This window comes from Crinia signifera, chromosome 6, assembly GCF_055691185.1.
Source record: "Crinia signifera chromosome 6, ASM5569118v1, whole genome shotgun sequence".
In the NCBI taxonomy this organism is placed as follows: Eukaryota; Metazoa; Chordata; class Amphibia; order Anura; family Myobatrachidae; genus Crinia; species Crinia signifera.
This window is the reverse complement of record NC_139222.1, coordinates 29,504,910-29,524,386: the sequence shown is the minus strand read 5'-3', so window position 1 is coordinate 29,524,386 and position 19,477 is coordinate 29,504,910. Positions and strand designations below refer to the sequence as shown.

The 19,477-nt window shown below is 50.2% G+C and overlaps 1 protein-coding gene across 2 annotated transcripts in view; it reads left to right on the top strand.

The window, feature by feature from the left end:
• LOC146010128 (uncharacterized) overlaps positions 1–19,477 on the top strand; it is a 33,080-nt gene that overhangs the window by 6,758 nt on the left and 6,845 nt on the right. Inside the window, exons 2-3 of one of the 2 annotated variants that reach the window (XM_083151041.1) lie at positions 5,775–5,955; positions 10,420–10,549. In XM_083151041.1, the coding sequence (XP_083007167.1) occupies positions 5,887–5,955; positions 10,420–10,549 (199 nt within the window). In that variant the 5' untranslated portion in view covers positions 5,775–5,886. Of the gene's footprint in view, positions 1–5,774; positions 5,956–10,419; positions 10,550–10,881; positions 10,907–19,477 lie in introns of those variants that run through there. The other variant, XM_083151042.1, reaches the window with a different exon arrangement.

Below are 19,477 nucleotides of genomic sequence, written 5' to 3'. Positions count from 1 at the left end.
TTAAGAAAAATCTTTGGTAAAGATGTGCACTTGCCTGAAATCTTTTGTCCAGATTGGACAAAAGATTTGAAGGCTAATTTATGCGCACATCTTATGATCGCAGATCTTTCTAGTGTGTGGGCACCTTAACAGGCTGTGCTTGGAAAAATAACAGGAGCTGATTGGTTGGTAACTTAGCTCTTTCCAAGGTTTAATACATCTCCACACTCTCTAAAGATTTCTCCTCAGGTCACTATATTTATTTATTTATTTATTTACAGTTTCTTATATAGCGCAGCAGATTCCGTTGCGCTTTACAATAGTAGACAGTGATAAGACAAACTGGGTAACAACAGACAGACTTGGAGGTAGGATAGATACTATAGCTCAGGCATGCCCTCCAGATGTTTTGAAACTACACATCCCAGCATGCTTTGCAATAGTTTTAGCATTCTCTAATAGCAAAAAAAAAAAAAAAACATCTGGAGGGCCAACGTTGGACATGCCTGCTATAGCTTATATGCTGCTCATCAGCATTTTACTTTTGACCTATCCAACTGTGCTGCCTTGTCCTATGGCTCTTGCCATCACTTTATTATGATTCTATACTTCTTCTGTAGGTGCTCTGGGAGATTTGGGGTGGTGCAAGACACTGTACAGCATTACATCATCACAGGGGGCGGGGCTATGATGATGTCATTTACAGCTAACCGCATCATCTCGCCTCCACCTGCCCCCCTGCCGTATGCAGTTGGGTTGGCTGTTCTGGGTACTAGGGCTCCCCCGCCGCCCACCCTCCCGCGATTCGTGGGGCCCCTCCCACAATTCGCGAGCTCCCCCGCCCCCGTGAACCCCACCTACCGCAATTTGCGGCGCACCCCCCACGGTTTGCGGCAACCCCAGCCCCCACGACCCCCCCTCCGGCGATTCGGGGCACCCCCCCCCGCGTCCCCCCCCTTCTGCGATTCACTGCAACCCCCCGTGCCCATCCCCCCCCCCCTGCACCCCCGCGACCCTCCCGTGATTCGCGGCACCCCTCCTGACACCCCCCCCCCCCCTCCCGTGATTCGTGGCAAACCCCCCGGCCCCGCGACCCCCCCTCCCGCGATTCGCTGCAACCCCCGCGCCCACCCCTCCCGCAATTCGCAGCACCCACCCCCGCGACCCCCCCTCCCCCAATTCATGGCAAACCCCCCCCCCCCGCCACCCCCCCTCCCCCAATTCATGGCACACACCCCACCCCCCCCGCCGCCACCCCCCCTCCCGTGGACACAGACCCACCACCCCCCCCCCCAGCCGCCGCGATTCACAGCAACCCCAGGATCAAATGGCACATGCAAAACACTGACACGGCTATGGTCGACGATGAAAAAAGGTTGACATGAGTTTTTGAAGATTTATTTTTCATTTTAAGAATGTTTTCATATTCATTTTCATGTGTCGACATGGTCACCAATGAAGTGCCACACTTATGTCAACATTTAATGTGGCGATTTGCGGCACCCCAGCGACCCCCTCCCGTGATTCGCGGAACCCCCCCCCCCCCCCCACGCGACCCCCCTCCCGCAATTGGCGTCACCCACCCCCCAAGACCCCCCTCCCGCAATTCACGGCGACCCCTCCCCCCCCCCCCGCGCGCAATTCGCAGATTTTTGCTTGTGGCGATTCGCGGCACCCCCAGCGACTCCCGCGATTCGCGGTGACACACCCCCCCCCCGCCTGCGATTTGCGGCACCCTGCGACCCCCCCTCCCAAGATTCGCGCCAACCCCCCGGGCCCCCCCTCCCGCGGTAACCCCTACCACGATTCTCCCCCCCCCCCCCCCCCGACCCCCCCTCCTGTCATTGCGGCAAGCCCCCACGACCCACCCTCCCATGATTCATTGCAACCCCCCACGCCTACCCCCCACCCACCCACGATTCGCGGCACCCACACCCCCCCCTCCCGCAATTCACAGCATCCACCCTCGGCTCCTCCAGTGATTCGCGGACACCCCTCACCTCCTCCCTCCCCCCCGCGCGTGATTCACGGCAACCCAGGATTAAATGGCACATGCAAAACACTGACACGGCTATGGTCGACAATGAAAAAGGTTGACATGAGTTTTTGAAGATTTATTTTTAACTTTTTGAATGTTTTCATATTCATTCTCATGTGTCGACATGGACACCAATGAGGTGTCACACTTATGTCAACATTTACATGTGTTGACCTTTCTGTGTTGATTTTTTCTTGTGGCAATTTTTTTCCAGTGACAACTATGTGCACGTCAACCTAGACATCATCAACCAATTCTTTGTATAATATATAACACCTGTTCTGTTTTACTGTAGGTGCTTTAAGTCAGATCTTTTACTGCTACTATTACTGTTTATGTAAATGCATTCTGAATGACCGCAACATCCTACCATCCTTCTACAAGAATATATAACCAACTAGGTTGATTCATCGCGCCCCGTGCCCCCCCTCCCGCAAATCGTGGACCCCCGCGCACCCCCCCTCCCGCAATTCACGTCACCCCCGTGCACCCCTCCTCCCGCAATTCGCAACCCCCCTTCGCGCGACCCTCTCCCGCGATTCGCGGACCCCCGCCCTCTCCCGCGATTCGCGGACACCTGCGCCCCCTCCCTCCCTTGATTCACGGCACCCCCCGCGCCCCTCCCGCAATTCTCGGCACCCCTAAGCCCCTCTTTAGTCCCCTGTATACTCACACACCCCTATCACTACCCAGCTTCCTGCTCTCCTGAACTGTAACTTCCATCACTGGGGAGTCGCTGACGCTGTTTTGCCCACATGCCCCTATCATGCCTCATAGCCCAGCCTCCTGCTCTCATGCACCCGAACTCCCACCCAGTAGGAGGAGACACTGACTAAGGGCCACCATCCTGTACTGCCACGCTGGACCCTCACCCACTGGCAGAAGCTGCACAGTATCTCCCACCCTCCTCTTTAGTCCCCCTTATTCCCACACACCCCTATCACTACCCAGCCTCCTGTTTTCCTGTGTCGTGACCTCCGCCAGTGGGGAGCCGCTGACTCAGAAACACCCTACTATACTATTGCACACACACACCTAAACAACATGCACACACAGCCCCCCCCCCCCCACATCCACAAATGTCACTGTACCATCCACACTATCAATGTACATCTTACTCTGTAACCGCTTTTTAATTAAACAAAACAATACACACCCCCTTCCACATCATATGCTCTCTATTTAACACATTTCACCTATAACTCAAGTTGCAATACAGGCATCTTTCATACAATTCTAACCATATTTCTCACAATACAAACGTTCACAAATTAAGGGGGCGCAGCCCCTTACGACGGTGTGAAGAGCACCCGTAGGGCGCGATGAATCACCTAGTGTGTATATATATATATATATATATATATATGAGTACACCTGTGCACCCGCTGTGTGACCTGGGAACTGTGTCAGTGAGTAATGAGTACACCTGTGCACCTGCTGTGTGACCTGGGAAATGTAGCAGTGAGTATTGAGCGCACCTGTGCTCCTGCTGTGTGACCTGGAAATTTGTCAGTGAGTAATGAGTGCACCTGTGCACCTGCTTGGTGACCTGGGACATGTGTCAGTGAGTAATGAGTGCACCTGTGCACCTGCTGGGTGACCTGGGACATGTGTCAGTGAGTAATTAGTGCACCTGTGCACCTGCTGGGTGACCTGGGAAATGTGTCAGTGAGTAATGAATGCACCTGTGCAGCTGCTGTGTGACCTGGGACATGTGTCAGTGAGTAATAAGTACACCTGTGCACCTGCTGAGTGACCTGGGAAATGTGTCAGTGAGTAATGAGTACACCTGTGCACCTGCTGTGTGACCTGGGAAATGTGTCAGTGTGTAATGAGTACACCTGTGCACCTGCTGGGTGACCTGGTACATGTGTCAGTGAGTAATGAGTGCACCTGTGCACCTGCTGTTTGACCTGGGACATGTGTCAGTGAGTACTGAGTACACCTGTGCACGTGCTGTGTGACCTGGGACATGTGTCAGTGAGTAATGAGTACACCTGTGCACCTGCTGGGTAACCTGGGAAATGTATCAGTGAGTAATGAGTGCACCTGTGCACCTGCCGTGTGACCTGGGACATGTGTCAGTGAGTAATGAGTACACCTGTGCACCTGCTGGGTAACCTGGGAAATGTATCAGTGAGTAATGAGTGCACCTGTGCACCTGCTGTGTGACCTGGGACATGTGTCAGTGAGTAATGAGTGCACCTGTGCACCTGCTGTGTGACCTGGGACATGTGTCAGTGAGTAATGAGTACACATGTGCACCTGCTGGGTGACCTGGGAAATGTGTCAGTGACTAATGAGTGCACCTGCTGGGTGACCTGGGAAATGTGTCAGTGAGTAATGAGTGCACCTGTGCACCTGCTGGGTGACCTGGGACATGTGTCAGTGAGTAATTAGTGCACCTGTGCACCTGCTGGGTGACCTGGGAAATGTGTCAGTGAGTAATGAATGCACCTGTGCAGCTGCTGTGTGACCTGCGACATGTGTCAGTGAGTAATAAGTACACCTGTGCACCTGCTGAGTGACCTGGGAAATGTGTCAGTGAGTAATGAGTACACCTGTGCACCTGCTGGGTGACCTGGGAAATGTGTCAGTGAGTAATGAGTACACCTGTGCACCTGCTGGGTGACCTGGGACATGTGTCAGTGAGTAATGAGTGCACCTGTGCACCTGCTGTTTGACCTGGGACATGTGTCAGTGAGTACTGAGTACACCTGTGCACGTGCTGTGTGACCTGGGACATGTGTCAGTGAGTAATGAGTACACCTGTGCACCTGCTGGGTAACCTGGGAAATGTATCAGTGAGTAATGAGTGCACCTGTGCACCTGCCGTGTGACCTGGGACATGTGTCAGTGAGTAATGAGTACACCTGTGCACCTGCTGGGTAACCTGGGAAATGTATCAGTGAGTAATGAGTGCACCTGTGCACCTGCTGTGTGACCTGGGACATGTGTCAGTGAGTAATGAGTGCACCTGTGCACCTGCTGTGTGACCTGGGACATGTGTCAGTGAGTAATGAGTACACATGTGCACCTGCTGGGTGACCTGGGAAATGTGTCAGTGACTAATGAGTGCACCTGCTGGGTGACCTGGGAAATGTGGCAGTGAGTAATGAGTGCACCTGTGCACCTGCTGTGTGACCTGGGACATGTGTCAGTGAGTAATGAGTACACATGTGCACCTGCTGGGTGACCTGGGAAATGTGTCAGTGACTAATGAGTGCACCTGCTGGGTGACCTGGGACATGTGTCAGTGAGTAATGAGTGCACCTGTGCACCTGCTGTGTGACCTGGGACATGTGTCAGTGAGTAATGAGTACACCTGTGCACCTGCTGGGTGACCTGGGACATGTAAACTGTGTGGGGTACTGAGGACCGAGTTTGAGAACTAGATAGATAGATAGATAGATAGATAGATAGATAGATAGATAGATAGAGTCTAGGGAGGACCTATATTTCTGAATCAGACCCACAGGTCACTGTGTATGTATATATGCCTATGTATGTAGAGTATATGTGTATATAGTGTTCATTCAGCAGCCTGTGCAATTCCGCTTTCCTGCCTGTGCTGTAATTTTCTTCTCTTCTAGCACAGTTTGGCCTGTATCACAGCGCTCAATGCTGACATCCAGACCAGAGTGTGCCAGAAGTACAAGAGCAGAGAGTGACCATCGCAGACAGGACACCTCGGGTTGTGACCGGTGCCATGAACATAGTTATGCACGGATGTTACATATACTCTTCCCTCCCACAGAAAGATGGACGCACAGGAGCTGCAGCGGTCCAGAGCTGTCTATGACACTAGGAATGTATCTCTGTAACTGGAGGATCAGGAACCCGATGCTAATATCCTACGCCTGGTGAAGATGGACATCATGCCAGCAGCTGGGGAGATCCCGAACCCCGCCTCCGACTTATACCACCTGAACGGAAAGGTACGTGAGGTGGCTCTCTACCCAGCACAGGACAAGTTCGGCCTACGTGCGGTGAGAGGCGGGGGTGGGGGGGGGAGTGTTAATCAATGTGTAAGTCTTCTTCCCTTTGATACTGGTTTACATAACTTATAGATGATATAATAAGTAATTCCTCCTGGCACGCCTATCCCTGATATAGCTGCTTGCATTACCCTGGTTTCATCATTAATCAGTTATTAACCATTTTTCTGCTGCGGCTGTGACCGCCCTGGTTACAGCAGGGAATTAGTGTTCCGGAGCGACCCCAGCGGCGGCAGGCTGGTCTTCAAGTCCTGGGTACGTATGACTTCTCCTAGTTCCCCTGAGATCGTCTTGTTTAGTGGGATTCCTGTTCTAGTACTAGAGATCTGTAATGACATCTAGGGGCCTGATTCTAGTTGGCTCAGTCCCCTTCGTGATCGCTCGGGGGGGACCGATGTTGAAGCACTTCAAGATCCAGCAAAAGGGAGGGTGGGGTGGGGGGTGGTATGGGACGTTTCCTGGGAGTACCATTGACAATGTTGGGTGTCCCCATGTGAACGTAACTGGGCACCTGCCAGCCGGCACGGCCGCCCCAGCAGAGACTGACTTGCGAGCACTATAGAAATCGTTCGATGATAGGGACCATCAAATGATTTCAGGGCATTCGCAGTGCGGCGTGTACATACACTGCACAGCGCATTAGAAGGCTCGCTAAGCCTTAACGAGCCAATCAGAATCCGGCCCCTAGTCCCTTTCTTCCTGTTACTGTATATACTAGCTGTGTATTCTTCTAGATCCTTCCCTACACAAACCTTAATGTCCGTCCTTCTTGTGAGTGAGTAGTAGGGTGACCGATGGTTTTACGGTGAATAAACGTAGGCAGAAATGAAGGCTCCTCTGTCTGCTTCCTGGAGCTTCTACTGTATGTAGTATTCAGGAACTGGGAGCCAGCCACAGCGAAGCCTATTGACCCCCCATCCCTGGATCAGCCACTGGAAAATGTAAAGCAAATCTGTGCCTCCCTTTGGGGGCTTGTGGGCACTAAGGGGGTTATTTTGGTTCACTCCTTTTGACAAATTCCTTCTTAGATGGACAAAACCATGTGCACTGCAGGGGGGCAGATGTAACATGTGCAGAGAGAATTAGATTTGGGTGAGTTATTTTGTTTCTGTGCAGGGAAAATACTGATTGTTTTATTTTTACACTGCAATATAGATCTCACTTTGAAGTAAAACCCCACCCAAATCTAATTCTCTCTGCACAAGTAACATCTGCCCCACCTGCAGTGCACATGGTTTTGTCCATCTAAGGCCAGTATTCAATGCTCCCGATTCACCGTTTTTTCGGCAAATCGGGCTGGTTTCACTCCGTGCGGTGAATCTGTTTCACTGAAAATGTGATTCACCCTATTCAATGTTCACTGTTCACCGAAAGCGACCAGTGAGTGCCGGCCAGTTCTACGTTTTCATTCTCACTGCAATTCGCTGGTGTATGTCAATGGGGTTTTCACTGGGATTCGTCGAGAGTGTATTCAATGCTAGGACGGCAAATTGCTTTCTCCCTGATTTTTGCCATGATTCACCATGTTGCATTCGACATCTTTTTAAGGTGAACTGGAAAGTGATCTTTTAAAATAAAGTTTTTTTGGTACTTGCTTCCTATCTGGGCGCCCACGATTTTGATCGTGGGCATCGCAAGCAAAAAAAATCGTGTCGGTCGCGTCGCGTGCTGACAAAAAAACGCATGCGATGCGACCGACGCGATTACCGCAATTTTACATAGGGAACAATGTTAAATGGCCCACAGACCCCAAATACCCACCCTGAAGTGTGAAATGCCCCCCCCCCAATTGTTAACGCCACCCCACGATCAACGTCAACCTGAAGCGTGCCCACGAGGGGCAGCGGTACGCGTCCTCCGACCTTTTCATACCCCTACTATCCACTAGGGCGTGGAGTGAGAATAGAATAGCGTGGCGAGCGCACGCGGACACCTGTGAAGCCCGCAAGGGGATGTGGATACCTGTGAAGGTATCCGCGTCCCCTCGCGGGGCACGCTGCGCTCGCCACGCTTCGGGCTCGGTGGCTCGCTGCGCTCGCCACACTATTCTATTCTCACTCCACGCCCTAGTGGATAGTGGGGGTATGAAAAGGTCGGAGGACGCATACCGCCGCCCCTCGCGGGCGCGCTGCGCTCGCCACGCTTCGGGTTGACGTTGATCGTGGAGTGGCGTTAACAATTGGGGGGGGCCATTTAACATTGTTCCCTATGTGAAATCGGATCAATTGGGACATTTAACATTGTTCCCTATGTGAAATCGGGTCAATTGGGACATTTAACATTGTTCCCTATGTAAAATCGCGGTAATCGCGTCGGTCGCATCGCATGTCATTATAATGGCATGCGTTGTACACGCGATGCCCGCGATGGGCGCCCAGATAGGAAACAAGTACCGTTTTTTTTATTTTTTTTGGTGTAAAAAAAATCAGATTTTTTTTCTGTGAAGGGGCATGCTATTTTTATTCATGTGCTTGAAGCACATTAATATATATAAAATTTTTATTTATTTTTTTAAAAAAAATATTTATTTTTAACACTTTCACCAGCAGGGGGCCCGGGAGCCGCTCATTAGATATTCATATATTCACTTCACTCTGGTCCCGGCTTGTTACGTGCGGGATCAGAGAAGCGGCTCCCTACCACTGTCCCGTGCCAGCATTCCCGAGGTGCAGTCTCTGCTGCCTGTGCCCCGGTAGCCCTCCCTCACAAATTCTGGGGCAGGCAGGGAGGCTTACATCTCCCTGCCTGCCTCCATCCCCCGGCTAATGCCGCAGGGGTTAAAATTCGCCAGCAGGGGCAGCGAGCCCCTGCTGCATTGAATAGGGTGACCGGGAGGGCTGGCAGCGAATGCTGCAGCCCTCCAGAACCCTGCGAATGTGCAGCGAATCCTAAACAGGATTCGCTGCACATGGGGAATAAAAACATTGAATACACCTATAAGAAGGAATTTGTCAGAAAGAGTGAACCAAAATAACCCCCTAAGCTCATATTGGTAACAATCCAAATTTCACTGTAAAATCCATCCTACGTCACCTTATTTTGTTTCTCCCCAAATATTGATCAATTTTTCCTAGTTTATTACAGTAATCGCAGGAGGAAGAGAACAACAATAATGCTGCTTTTTTTTGTGTGTGTGTCACAAATTTGTTTGTATGTTTTTATTATGTTTGTTCAAGGGGCCTAGATCAGTGTTTCCCGACTCCAGTCCTCAGCAAGCCCTAACAGTGCATGTTTTCCATCTCTCCTAAGGGCCTTATTCTAGTTCACTCTTTCTGACAAAATCCATCTTAGATGGACAAAACCATGTGCACTGCAGGGGGGCAGATGTAACATGTGCAGAGAGAATTAGATTTGGGTGAGTTATTTTGTTTCTGTGCAGGGTAAATACTGGCTGCTTTATTTTTACACTGCAATATACTGTAGATCTCTCTTTGTAGTAAAACCCCACCCAAATCTAATTCTCTCTGCACAAGTAGCATCTGCCCCACCTGCAGTGCACATGGTTTTGTCCATCTAAGAAGGATTTTGTCAGAGTGAACTAGAATAAGGCCCATAGTCACAGGTGTATTTATTACTGGCTGACACATTTGAAAAGATCACAGATGCAGCTAATTATTTCACATATGATTCTGAGGAGATCTGGAAAACATGCTACAGATGGAGCCTCTTTCTTCTTGGCCTTTAATAGGATTAGTCACACTGATCCTCTTGCTGTATTGTTCTCTCTATTGTATTGCAGCTAAGTAGAACCTGGCACTACTGTATGATAGAGGAGTGTGTGGAAGTACACTTCGGTTCCTGCAGGCAGTGTCAGACTGGGGCCTTGTGCTGTATAATATAACCTATGTATGATGTAAAAATCATATGCACAGTCTGGAACCTAATCCCATTGCGGGGGTTGTGAGTACCCAGATATCCCCACCATGACCAGTGTTTCAACCACTGCCCGTCATGGGGTCGAAACCGTAAATTGCAGCTCGGTGGTTAGGGGTGGAGCCAATATGACATGATTCTCATGGAGGCGCCTCACATTGGCCTTACCCCCACCCAACATCCTGCGACATGTGGCATTTTACCTTGGGGGCGGAGCCTAATAATGAAAGGATTTTCCTACCAGACCTTCACAATGACTTGTGGGCCGGTATCTTCTTCCCTTTGTGTGTGTGTATCTGTATGTGTTCCTTGTGTGTGTATATATGTATGTGTATATATGTGTTCTTTGTGTGTGATATATATATATATATATATATATACTCACATTCATGAATAGACGGACCTGTGAAACGCCTGGGGGTGGTCCCCTGTACCCCTGTGGGGCAGTCTGGCCCTTCCTGCACGTCTGGGAGGAAACTCACCCTGCAGGTCACCTAGGAACTACATTCACCTAGGAACCTTGTTTTGCAGGAACCGCAGTCTACATTTGATGAGGTTGCGATTTACTTCTCCAAGGAGGAGTGGGACTGTCTAAACCATGAGGAGAAGGAGCTTTACAGGGAGGTGATGTTGGAGAATTACCAGACCCTGCGCTCTCTAGGTAAGACATAACGCTCTATTTACAATAGGTCTGATTCTGTATTGGGAGCAGAGCAATGTGAGGGGCACAATACAAATGCTGGATAGCTTTATTCGTACACTGCAGGTCAGCCAGGACACTCCCCTCCCAACTCTAATCTTATATCTTACCCACCCACAGTGCTACAGATGTGTCCACATACAGCTAGCGGCATGCGGTTGCCATCTCTGCCATTGGGGTGCCGGCAAGCAATATACTGACGCCAGCATCCCGATTAGCGGACAGAAGGCCAACGTCGGAATACAGACATCACAGAGGATCTTGACAACAAGGAGGATGCTGATGCCGCAATCCCAACTACCAGCATTCCAAACGCAAGTATGCGGGGCAGATTAGCGTTAGGTTTAGGCAGTAGGATAGGAGGGTGAAGCTGTGGGGAGGGTTAGACACTTAGGGGGGTATTCAATCTGCGGGTCATGGCAGTCGAGCTGGCTCAACAGCCCTGACCCAGTCCCGTTCTTGGTCAGCTTGACTGAGAACAAGCAGGCGGGATTCAATGTCCCGTCTGCCACGGGGCGAGAAGGGGGCGTGGCACGAGAAGTGGCCGGGAATAGTCGAGCTGGGCCGTGAGCCTGAAAATTCTCGGCAGAATGAGAATTAGGTTTAGGAGAAGGGGTAAGGGGGTAGGCACTATTGGGGAAGGTAATGCTGTGTGTGTGGGGGGGGGTTAGGTTTAGGAGAAGGGGTAAGAGGGTTAGGCACTATTGGGGAGGGTAAGGCTGTGGGGGGTGGGTTAGGAGGAGGGGTAAGAGGGTTAGGCACTAGCGGGGTGGGTAAGGCTGTGGGGGGGGTCAGTTTTAAGAGGAAGGGTAAGAGAGTTAGGCCCTAGCAGGGAGGGTAAGGATGTGGGGGGGTAGGTTTAGCAGAAGGGGTAAGAAAAGGGTTAGGCACTAGCGGGGAGGGTAACACTGTGTGTGTGTGGGGGGGGGTAGGTGGAGGGGTAAGAAGGTTAGGCACTAGTGGGGAGGGTGAGGTTGTGCGGGGGGTTAGGTTTAAGAAGAGGGTTTGGCACTAGTGGGGTGGGTAAAGCTTGGGGGGGTGTTAGGTTTAAGAGAAGGGGTACGAGGGTTAGGCACTTGCGTGGAGTGTAAGGCTGTGGGGGTGGGTTTGGAGGAGGGGTAAGAGGGTTAGGCACTAGAGGGGTGGGTAAGGCTGGGGGCGGGGGGGGGGGTGTTAGGTTTAAGAGAAAGGGTAAGAGAGTTAGGCACCAGCGGGGAGGGTAGGGCTGGGTGGGGGCATTTAGGTTTAGGAGAAGGGGTAAGAGGGTTAGGCACTGGGGGGGGGTTAGGAGGAGGGGTAAGAGGGTTAGGCACTAGCGGGGAGGGTAAGGATGTGGGGGGGGTAGGTTTAGCAGAAGGGGTAAGAAGAGGGTTAGGCACTAGGGGGAGGGTAACACTGTGTGTGTGTGTGGGGGGGGGTAGGTGGAGGGGTAAGAAGGTTAGGCACTAGTGGGGAGGGTGAGGTTGTGGGGGGGGTTAGGTTTAAGAGGATGGTTAGGCACTAGTGGGGAGGTTAACGCTGTGGTGGTGGGGTGTTAGGTTTAAGAGGAGGGGTAGGAAGGTTAGGCTGCCGGCAGGGGGGGTTAGGTTTAAGATGAGGAGTAAGAGGGTTAGGCACTAGCGGGAGGGTAGGCTGTGGGGGGGGGGGGGTTTAGAACGAGTGGTAAGAAGGTTATGCATTAGTGGGCACGGTAAGGCTGTGGGGGGGGGTTTAGAAAGAGGGGTAAGAAGGTTAGGCACTAGTGGGCAGGGTAAGGCTGTGTGGGGGGGGTTAGGTTTAGGAGGACGGGGTAAGGGTTAGGTACTAGTGGGGAGAATAAAGCTGCAGGGGTGGTTAGGTTTAGATGGTTTAGACGGAGGGCTAAGTGGGTCAGGCACTAGCGGGGAGGATAAGGTGGAGGGGTAAGAGAATTAGGCACTAGCATGGAGGCTGCGGTTAGCGGGGTCGTTTTAGGGATAGGCTGTGGGTAGGGTGGGTTATGGTTAGGTGGCAGATGGAACGTATGTATACTTACAAAACCCCTGTCGGGATTCACTCCATCTAGATGCCGATGTCGGTATTCTAACCGCCGGCATCTCATCCGCCATCTCGCCTCTTAGCATTCTACTCAATATAGGACTCTTTCCAATGAAAAAAGACGCGCAAAAGATGCCGGTGCTACCAATCTACGCGGCGCTCACTGTGTAACGTGACTTGTAGCACACGGAGGATAGATGTATGTGGACACATCTGTACATGGGTTTCCCATGATGCACTTTGTTATGCATTGTTCTGAATCAGCGCCGTGTGTAACACTGATTCCGTGCCCAGGTAACATTATGGCTGATTGTATCGCTCTCCTGTAATACTACCGGGTCAGTACTGTGTCACGCTTCTAACGGAGTCTTGGATTAGGTGTTACGTTTCTACCACAATACACCATTGTTTCCAAAACCTGGTCCTACGACCTACTTGCATTCCAGGTACTAAGGATATACATACATGAGCACATTTTTGGACTCTACATCAGTGTTCCCTTATATAACTTCAAAAAAAAAAAAAAAAAAAAAAGATTGATTTTCTAAATGATTTAAAAGCAATCTTCAATAAATATACCCCTAACTGTCCAGGTTATAAGGATATCGGTGCTTGTGCAGTCTCAATGCCTGTTGTCACCAGGTAAAGTAAATCTGACAACAGATCCCAGGTGAGTGGATGGCACCGTGTTAGCTTCACAGACAGCACCGATAATCTGAACACGGTGCCAATATAAAGTGAGCTTTCAAGGAGCGTGGAGGGAAAATGGAGTCCTGCTGCCACTTCCTGTTCACTGCAAGGACAATGGCTGACCAAGGACATCTGCAGTTCCCGCTGAGGAGAGGTCTCGGCTGCTGCTGCTAGAAGCGCCGCTGTCTTTGAACCATCATAAGTTTTGCGTTTTGTTTTTAGTGATGTCACCGTCCATTTGGTGATGTAAACCTTTTCCCCCAATGTTTTTGCACATAGTGTGACATAATTTCTATTAGACATAAGACAAGATGAGAAAGGGGATTTGTATGGGGGCTTGTTTTTCCTGTGGGCAAAATTGTGGAAACTACATGTCCCAGCATGCCCTGCCACAGTTTTGCTATTAAGACATGCACATCACAGATGCTCTTTTTAACGTACCACATCCTCAATTCAAAAATGTTGCAAAAGCATATTGTATAACGGCAGGAGACAAACTAATATAAACACTGCTGCATTCTGGGAGATGAAGCCATTCCGCCATATTGCGTGACTGAGAGTGGTGACTTCCGCTGACAGTGCCTCAATAAATGCGTACCTCATCCCATCTGTGTCTCTTGCTATCTGTGCAGTGTGTGTGTGTGTATAAGATTATATACATTTCTTCATGGGGTTCTGATTCTGTTGTTTAAGGTAGGCCTCATCCTAACAGGACACAGATCTGAGGGGTAGATGTATGAAGCAGTGATAATGGGAAACCAATCAGCTGCTCTGTATAATTTTATATTATGCAAATTATAGATGTTATTCCAGCACTGATTGGTTACCATGGGCCACTTCTCCCTTATCACTGCTTCATACATCTTATAAGCCGGACACGCAGTTACTTTCCTCCTACCCTACCAGAATGGCTCGGGGCAGTCACACAGACCCCCAATGAGTTAAAGTAGTGACTCTGGATAGCGTGTGCTTAGACCCTACGGGTCTGGAATCAGACGGCCGGTAATCCCCCTCCTGCAGCTGCACATTGCAGCACACACTGAATGGGCCGGCATACCTCCCACCTTCTTGCTGCCAGGAATGTGGTGTGACAGTATTTTCATCAGCATCATCATTTTTTAGGTAATTTTGGTAGTATCCTAGTGCCTAACCCCCGTATCCAACTGCCTAACCCTATGGTCCCACAGCCTAACCCCCCTTGTAAGGTCCTAAACCTAATTCCCTATCCCACAGCCTAACCCTCCCTGCTAGTGCCTAACACCTGTACCTCACTGACCAAACTAAACCTCCACACACACCCCCCCCCCCCCCTCCTGACCGTGGCAAACGTAGATACTGGCCACTAGGATTCTTCCGTCAGCATCCTGATCCGTTTCAAAGTTCCGGCACCGGTTTTCAGGATTCTGGCATTGGGATTCTGGCAGTCTACATCCCAACAGCTGAATTCTACCTGCATCTAGGTCGGAGGGACTAGTACAGACTCCAAGAGCTCTTCCTTTGTATCAAGAGGCCCCATAGTCAGAATACAGCATTCCATACTAACTGGTCACCCATCGCCAAATGATGTGGCATCCCTGATTTAGGTGGTACATACAGTTTATTAGTAAACCGCTATGTTATGCCTCTCATGTGTTAGCAATTGTTAATCCAGGAGGCAGAAGGGTTCCATATTATCTAGGCGGGTGGCACAGAAGTAATATGCCCAACTGTATTAGGGCGGGATATATATATATTTTCAGCAAGCCAATCCCGGAGCATTTTTTAAATCCCAGGATTAAAAAATTCTCAATCCTGGGATTCCCGGGATCCCAGAATTGAGCATGGCCCCGGCCACCCCGCATATTTACTTACATGTGTGGGTGCGGCTGGGAGTTGGGTTGGTGGGTGGTCTGTTGCAACCGGGAGTCGGGTGGGCAGGGTGTTTCCCCGGAAACCGACGTGAGAGAATGGTGCGGGCGGCTCAGGCGGGCTGTGTGGCCTGCGCAGCGTGACCTCTGACCTCGTCACGCTGCGCAGTGCTGCACTGCCGGGTACGGGAGAAGCCGGGTAGTGTCTGAGTTGGAGCTCAGACGCTGCCCGGCATTAGACAAATCCCAGGATTGGCCACCCTACTGCAATGTACCAAAAAGGGAGCAGGCACTTGCATCATGTGACGTCAGCCACCCACCCCAAGCAGACATTAACACGCCTGCGTCTGCATGGATACGCCCAGCATAAAATGCTTTGCGTGCCCTGGCTGCAGCAGTGTGGAATGCTGGACAAAAAGGGACATTTTTTTAAGGGACAATCACTTAAATGGCAAAACCATGCCAGGTAAGTGATTGCCCCTTTAAAAAAAAAAAATCCCGCACTGCTGCCAAACATTGTGGCGTTACATTCCGCCCAAAACCTCTGTAATTCACTGATTTTGTGTACTCATACATAGACAGCTGAAGCGTCATTCTTAAATCGGTATAATCAGAGTTTACTCCAAACTACCAGCACATAAATATACCTCCCAGGTTCAGTCCTCCATGTAGTTATGTCTGGCTGCTATCTTACTCTATGATAGATTTATTTTATATGTAAATATAAGTATTCATCACCCGCATTGAGTATCACTATGAATAAATAAGACACAGCCACGCCATTATATTTGCTGTTTATTCATTACCGCACCGTTCCAACATTAATACATCCATATTCTTTCTATTCTGATCTCTCATCCTCTCAGCTTCTTGACCTGACAACAGACACAGGGATAAAACTTTGTCATATGCATTGAGATTGGGAACTCTCATCAGTGATTCACTGCCCGCGGGCAAATGATTGAAAGCAGCTTTCTGTCTCATATACAGTATATGCATGGGATTTTCAAGTCTACCTATAAGTTCCTTACATCAACTCGTTGTTTATAGGCCTGATTCAGACCTGATCGCACAGCCGCGAATTCGCAGGCCAGCATTCAGTTTAGCCTCCACAATCCCGCCTTGCAAATAATACCCCTTTTACACCAAAACGCTGGCTTTTTGGATCCAGGATCAAGCCGGGTGCGACCTGGCATTTTGTCCCTTTTACACCGGTGCCCCCCTCCTGGCGCAGGCAGTTCCTGAGCTGCCGCCACTTGGAGATTACATCATCTCCAAGCGCCGATCGCCGCCGCCGGGACCCGTACCGCTGCGCTGGGGGCAAGCCCAGCACTAAGGTAATCTGCTGGGCTGCCCCCAGTCCCCGTGCACCCCCACAGCCGTCCGGGAGGTGAATGAATGCCGCACACAGGCATCCATTCACCGCTGCTGCTGTCTGCAGAGTACAGCAACGCAGGCTGTCTGTGCCCCCCCCCCCCCCCTTCCTCGTCCAACCTGCAGACGCTGCGGTCCGCAGGTTGCACGTCTCCCATTGATGTAAATGGGAGCCGGGTCGGATGACCCGGTGTACCCATTTACACCGCCCTCTACCCAGGTCCTGGCCGTGTTCTACCGAGGTCAGGAGCTGGGTAGAAGTCCCGTGTAAAGGGACATGGCATGTCCCATTTACACCCCCAATGATCCTTGCTATCTGGAAAATGTCCAAAATCCATTGTAACAGGCTCACCATCTAATAATTAGTACACTGGACACAAGTCATTGCAGCCGGCGTGTAGCCCAGGAACTGGTCAGTGCTCCCATGTAGGGGTGGTTTCCACCCCCACACGTCCCCTCCATGTCAATCACCTTGCAAATGGCCAGCGAACAGAACTTTCCTGTACAGTACGGATGGTGTAATGGTTAGCATTACTGCCTCACAGCGCTGAGGTCATGGGTTCCATTCCCACAATGGCGCTAACTGTGTGGAGTTTGTATATTCTCCCCGTACTTGTGTGGGTTTCTTCCGGGTAATCCGGTTTCCTCCCACAATCCAACTATATACAGGTAAGCTAATTGGCTCCCAACAAAATTAACCCTAGAATGTCTGTGTGTGCATGTATATGTGGTAGGGAAGATAGATTGTAAGCTCCACTGGGGCAGGGACTGATGTGACTGTTCAAATATTCTCTGTAAAGCGCTGCGGAATATGTGTGCGCTATATAAGAAACTGTTAATAAATAAATAAAATAAATACCTTGAGATTAATATCTCTTAATGTGAATAAGGAACTGTATATAAGTTATGTATTACATCTTATCTATAATATATATAACTATCTATCTATATTATGGCTTTCAGCTGTCTGTTTATAAGTACACGAAGTCAGAGAACTACAGACATTTGCAGGGAAATATAATAGGGTCTGAGTTTGCGAAGGTCCAGGAATCGGCAATCGTTTTAAAGCGGCAATGATTTACAAGGCAAACCCAACCTGGTATTGTCTCGTAAATGATTGCCACTCTAATACTACGGGCAAACTCATCCGAAATTCCTGGTGCCCAGTGTAAAATTCATCTGATGGTGAAGCTGTTACGATGGGAATTGGACATAGTCGCACGGAACGCTGGTGATGCGCATTTACGGTTGTGCGATCAGCTCTGAATTAGGCCTATAGATCTATAGATTGACCCCATGTGGTCGACATGAACATGGGGTCCCCAATGTCGACCACGTGGGGATATAGGTTGACAGCAGGTGGTCATCATAAACACAGGGTAGTTAGGTCAACTGTGTGTGTGTGTGTGTGTGTGTGTGTGTGTGTGGTCCACAGATACAAAAGGTTCTCAGGAGGAAATGGCCAAAATTCTACCTGAAAAGATCGACACAGCGTTTTTCCTAATAATTTTTCTTACATTAATCTCTTATATATTTGGCTACATCTGTCACTCAAAGTGTGTCTGGAGATATAACCCTGGGTGGAGCCTCTGACTCACATGACAGAGAACCAGCCCAGTGAGCCCACAGACAGTGCCAGACACCCTCACCAGGTGAGCGCCCCACACCTCCATACCTCCCAACATGACCCTCTCCAGGAGGGACAGAATGCTATGTTTGTGGACTTTCATCTTAATTTATGATTGTCATCACCTGTCATTTTAAACAGGGTAATTGATAAGAAAGGTGTTTAAGCACAGGTGATGGTAATCCATAAATTAAGAAGAAAGTCCAGAAACAGAGCAATGTGTCCCTCCTGGAGAGGGTCATATTGGGTATGCACCTCCCTCCCCCCCCCCCCATTCACGGCATCCCCACGATTAAATGGCACATGCAAAACACTGACATGGCTATGGTCGACAATGAAAAAGGTTGACAAGATTTATTTTTCACTTTTTCAATGTTTTCATATTCATTCTCATGTGTCGACATGGACACCAATGAAGTGCCACACTTATGTCAACATTTACATGTGTTGACCTTTCTGTGTTGATTTTTTTCTTGTGGCGATTCGCGGCACCCCCCGCGACCCCCCTCCCGCGATTTGCAGCACACCCCCTGCAATTCGCGGCACCCCCGGTGACTCCCGCGATTCGCGGCCCCACCCCATGACACCCCCCCCCCCTCCTGCAATTCACGCCAACCCCCAGGCCCCCCCTCCCGCGGTTCTCGGTGCCCCCCACGACCCCCCCTACCGCGATTCCCCACCCCTCCTGTCATTGCGGCAACCCCCCGCCCCCGTGACCCACCCTCCCGCGATTCACTGTAACCCCCCGCGCCCCCCATCCCATGATTCGCGGCACCCCCCCCCCCCCCCCGCGACACCCCCTCCCGCAATTCACAGCATCCACCCACGACCCCTCCTCCCGTGATTCGCGGACACCCCTCACCTCCTCCCTCCCCCCCCCACCCCCGCGCGTGATTCACAGCAACCCCAGGATTAAATGGCACATGCAAAACACTGGCACGGCTATGGTCGACAATGAAAAAGGTTGACATGAGTTTTTGAAGATTTATTTTTATGTTTTCATATTCATTCTCATGTGTCGACATGGACACCGATGAAGTGCCACACTTATGTCAACATTTACATTTGTTGAACTTTCTGTGTTGATTTTTTCTTGTAGCAATTTTTTTACAGTGACAACTATGAACTATGTGCACGTCAACCTACACATCATCAACCAATTCTTTGTATAATATATAACACCTGTTCTGTTTTACTGTAGGTGTTTTAAGTCAGACCTTTTACTGCTACTATTACTGTTTATGTAAATGCATTCTGAATGACAGCAACATCCTACCATCCTTCTGCAAGAATATATAACCAACTAGGTGATTCATCGCGCCCCGCGCACCCCCC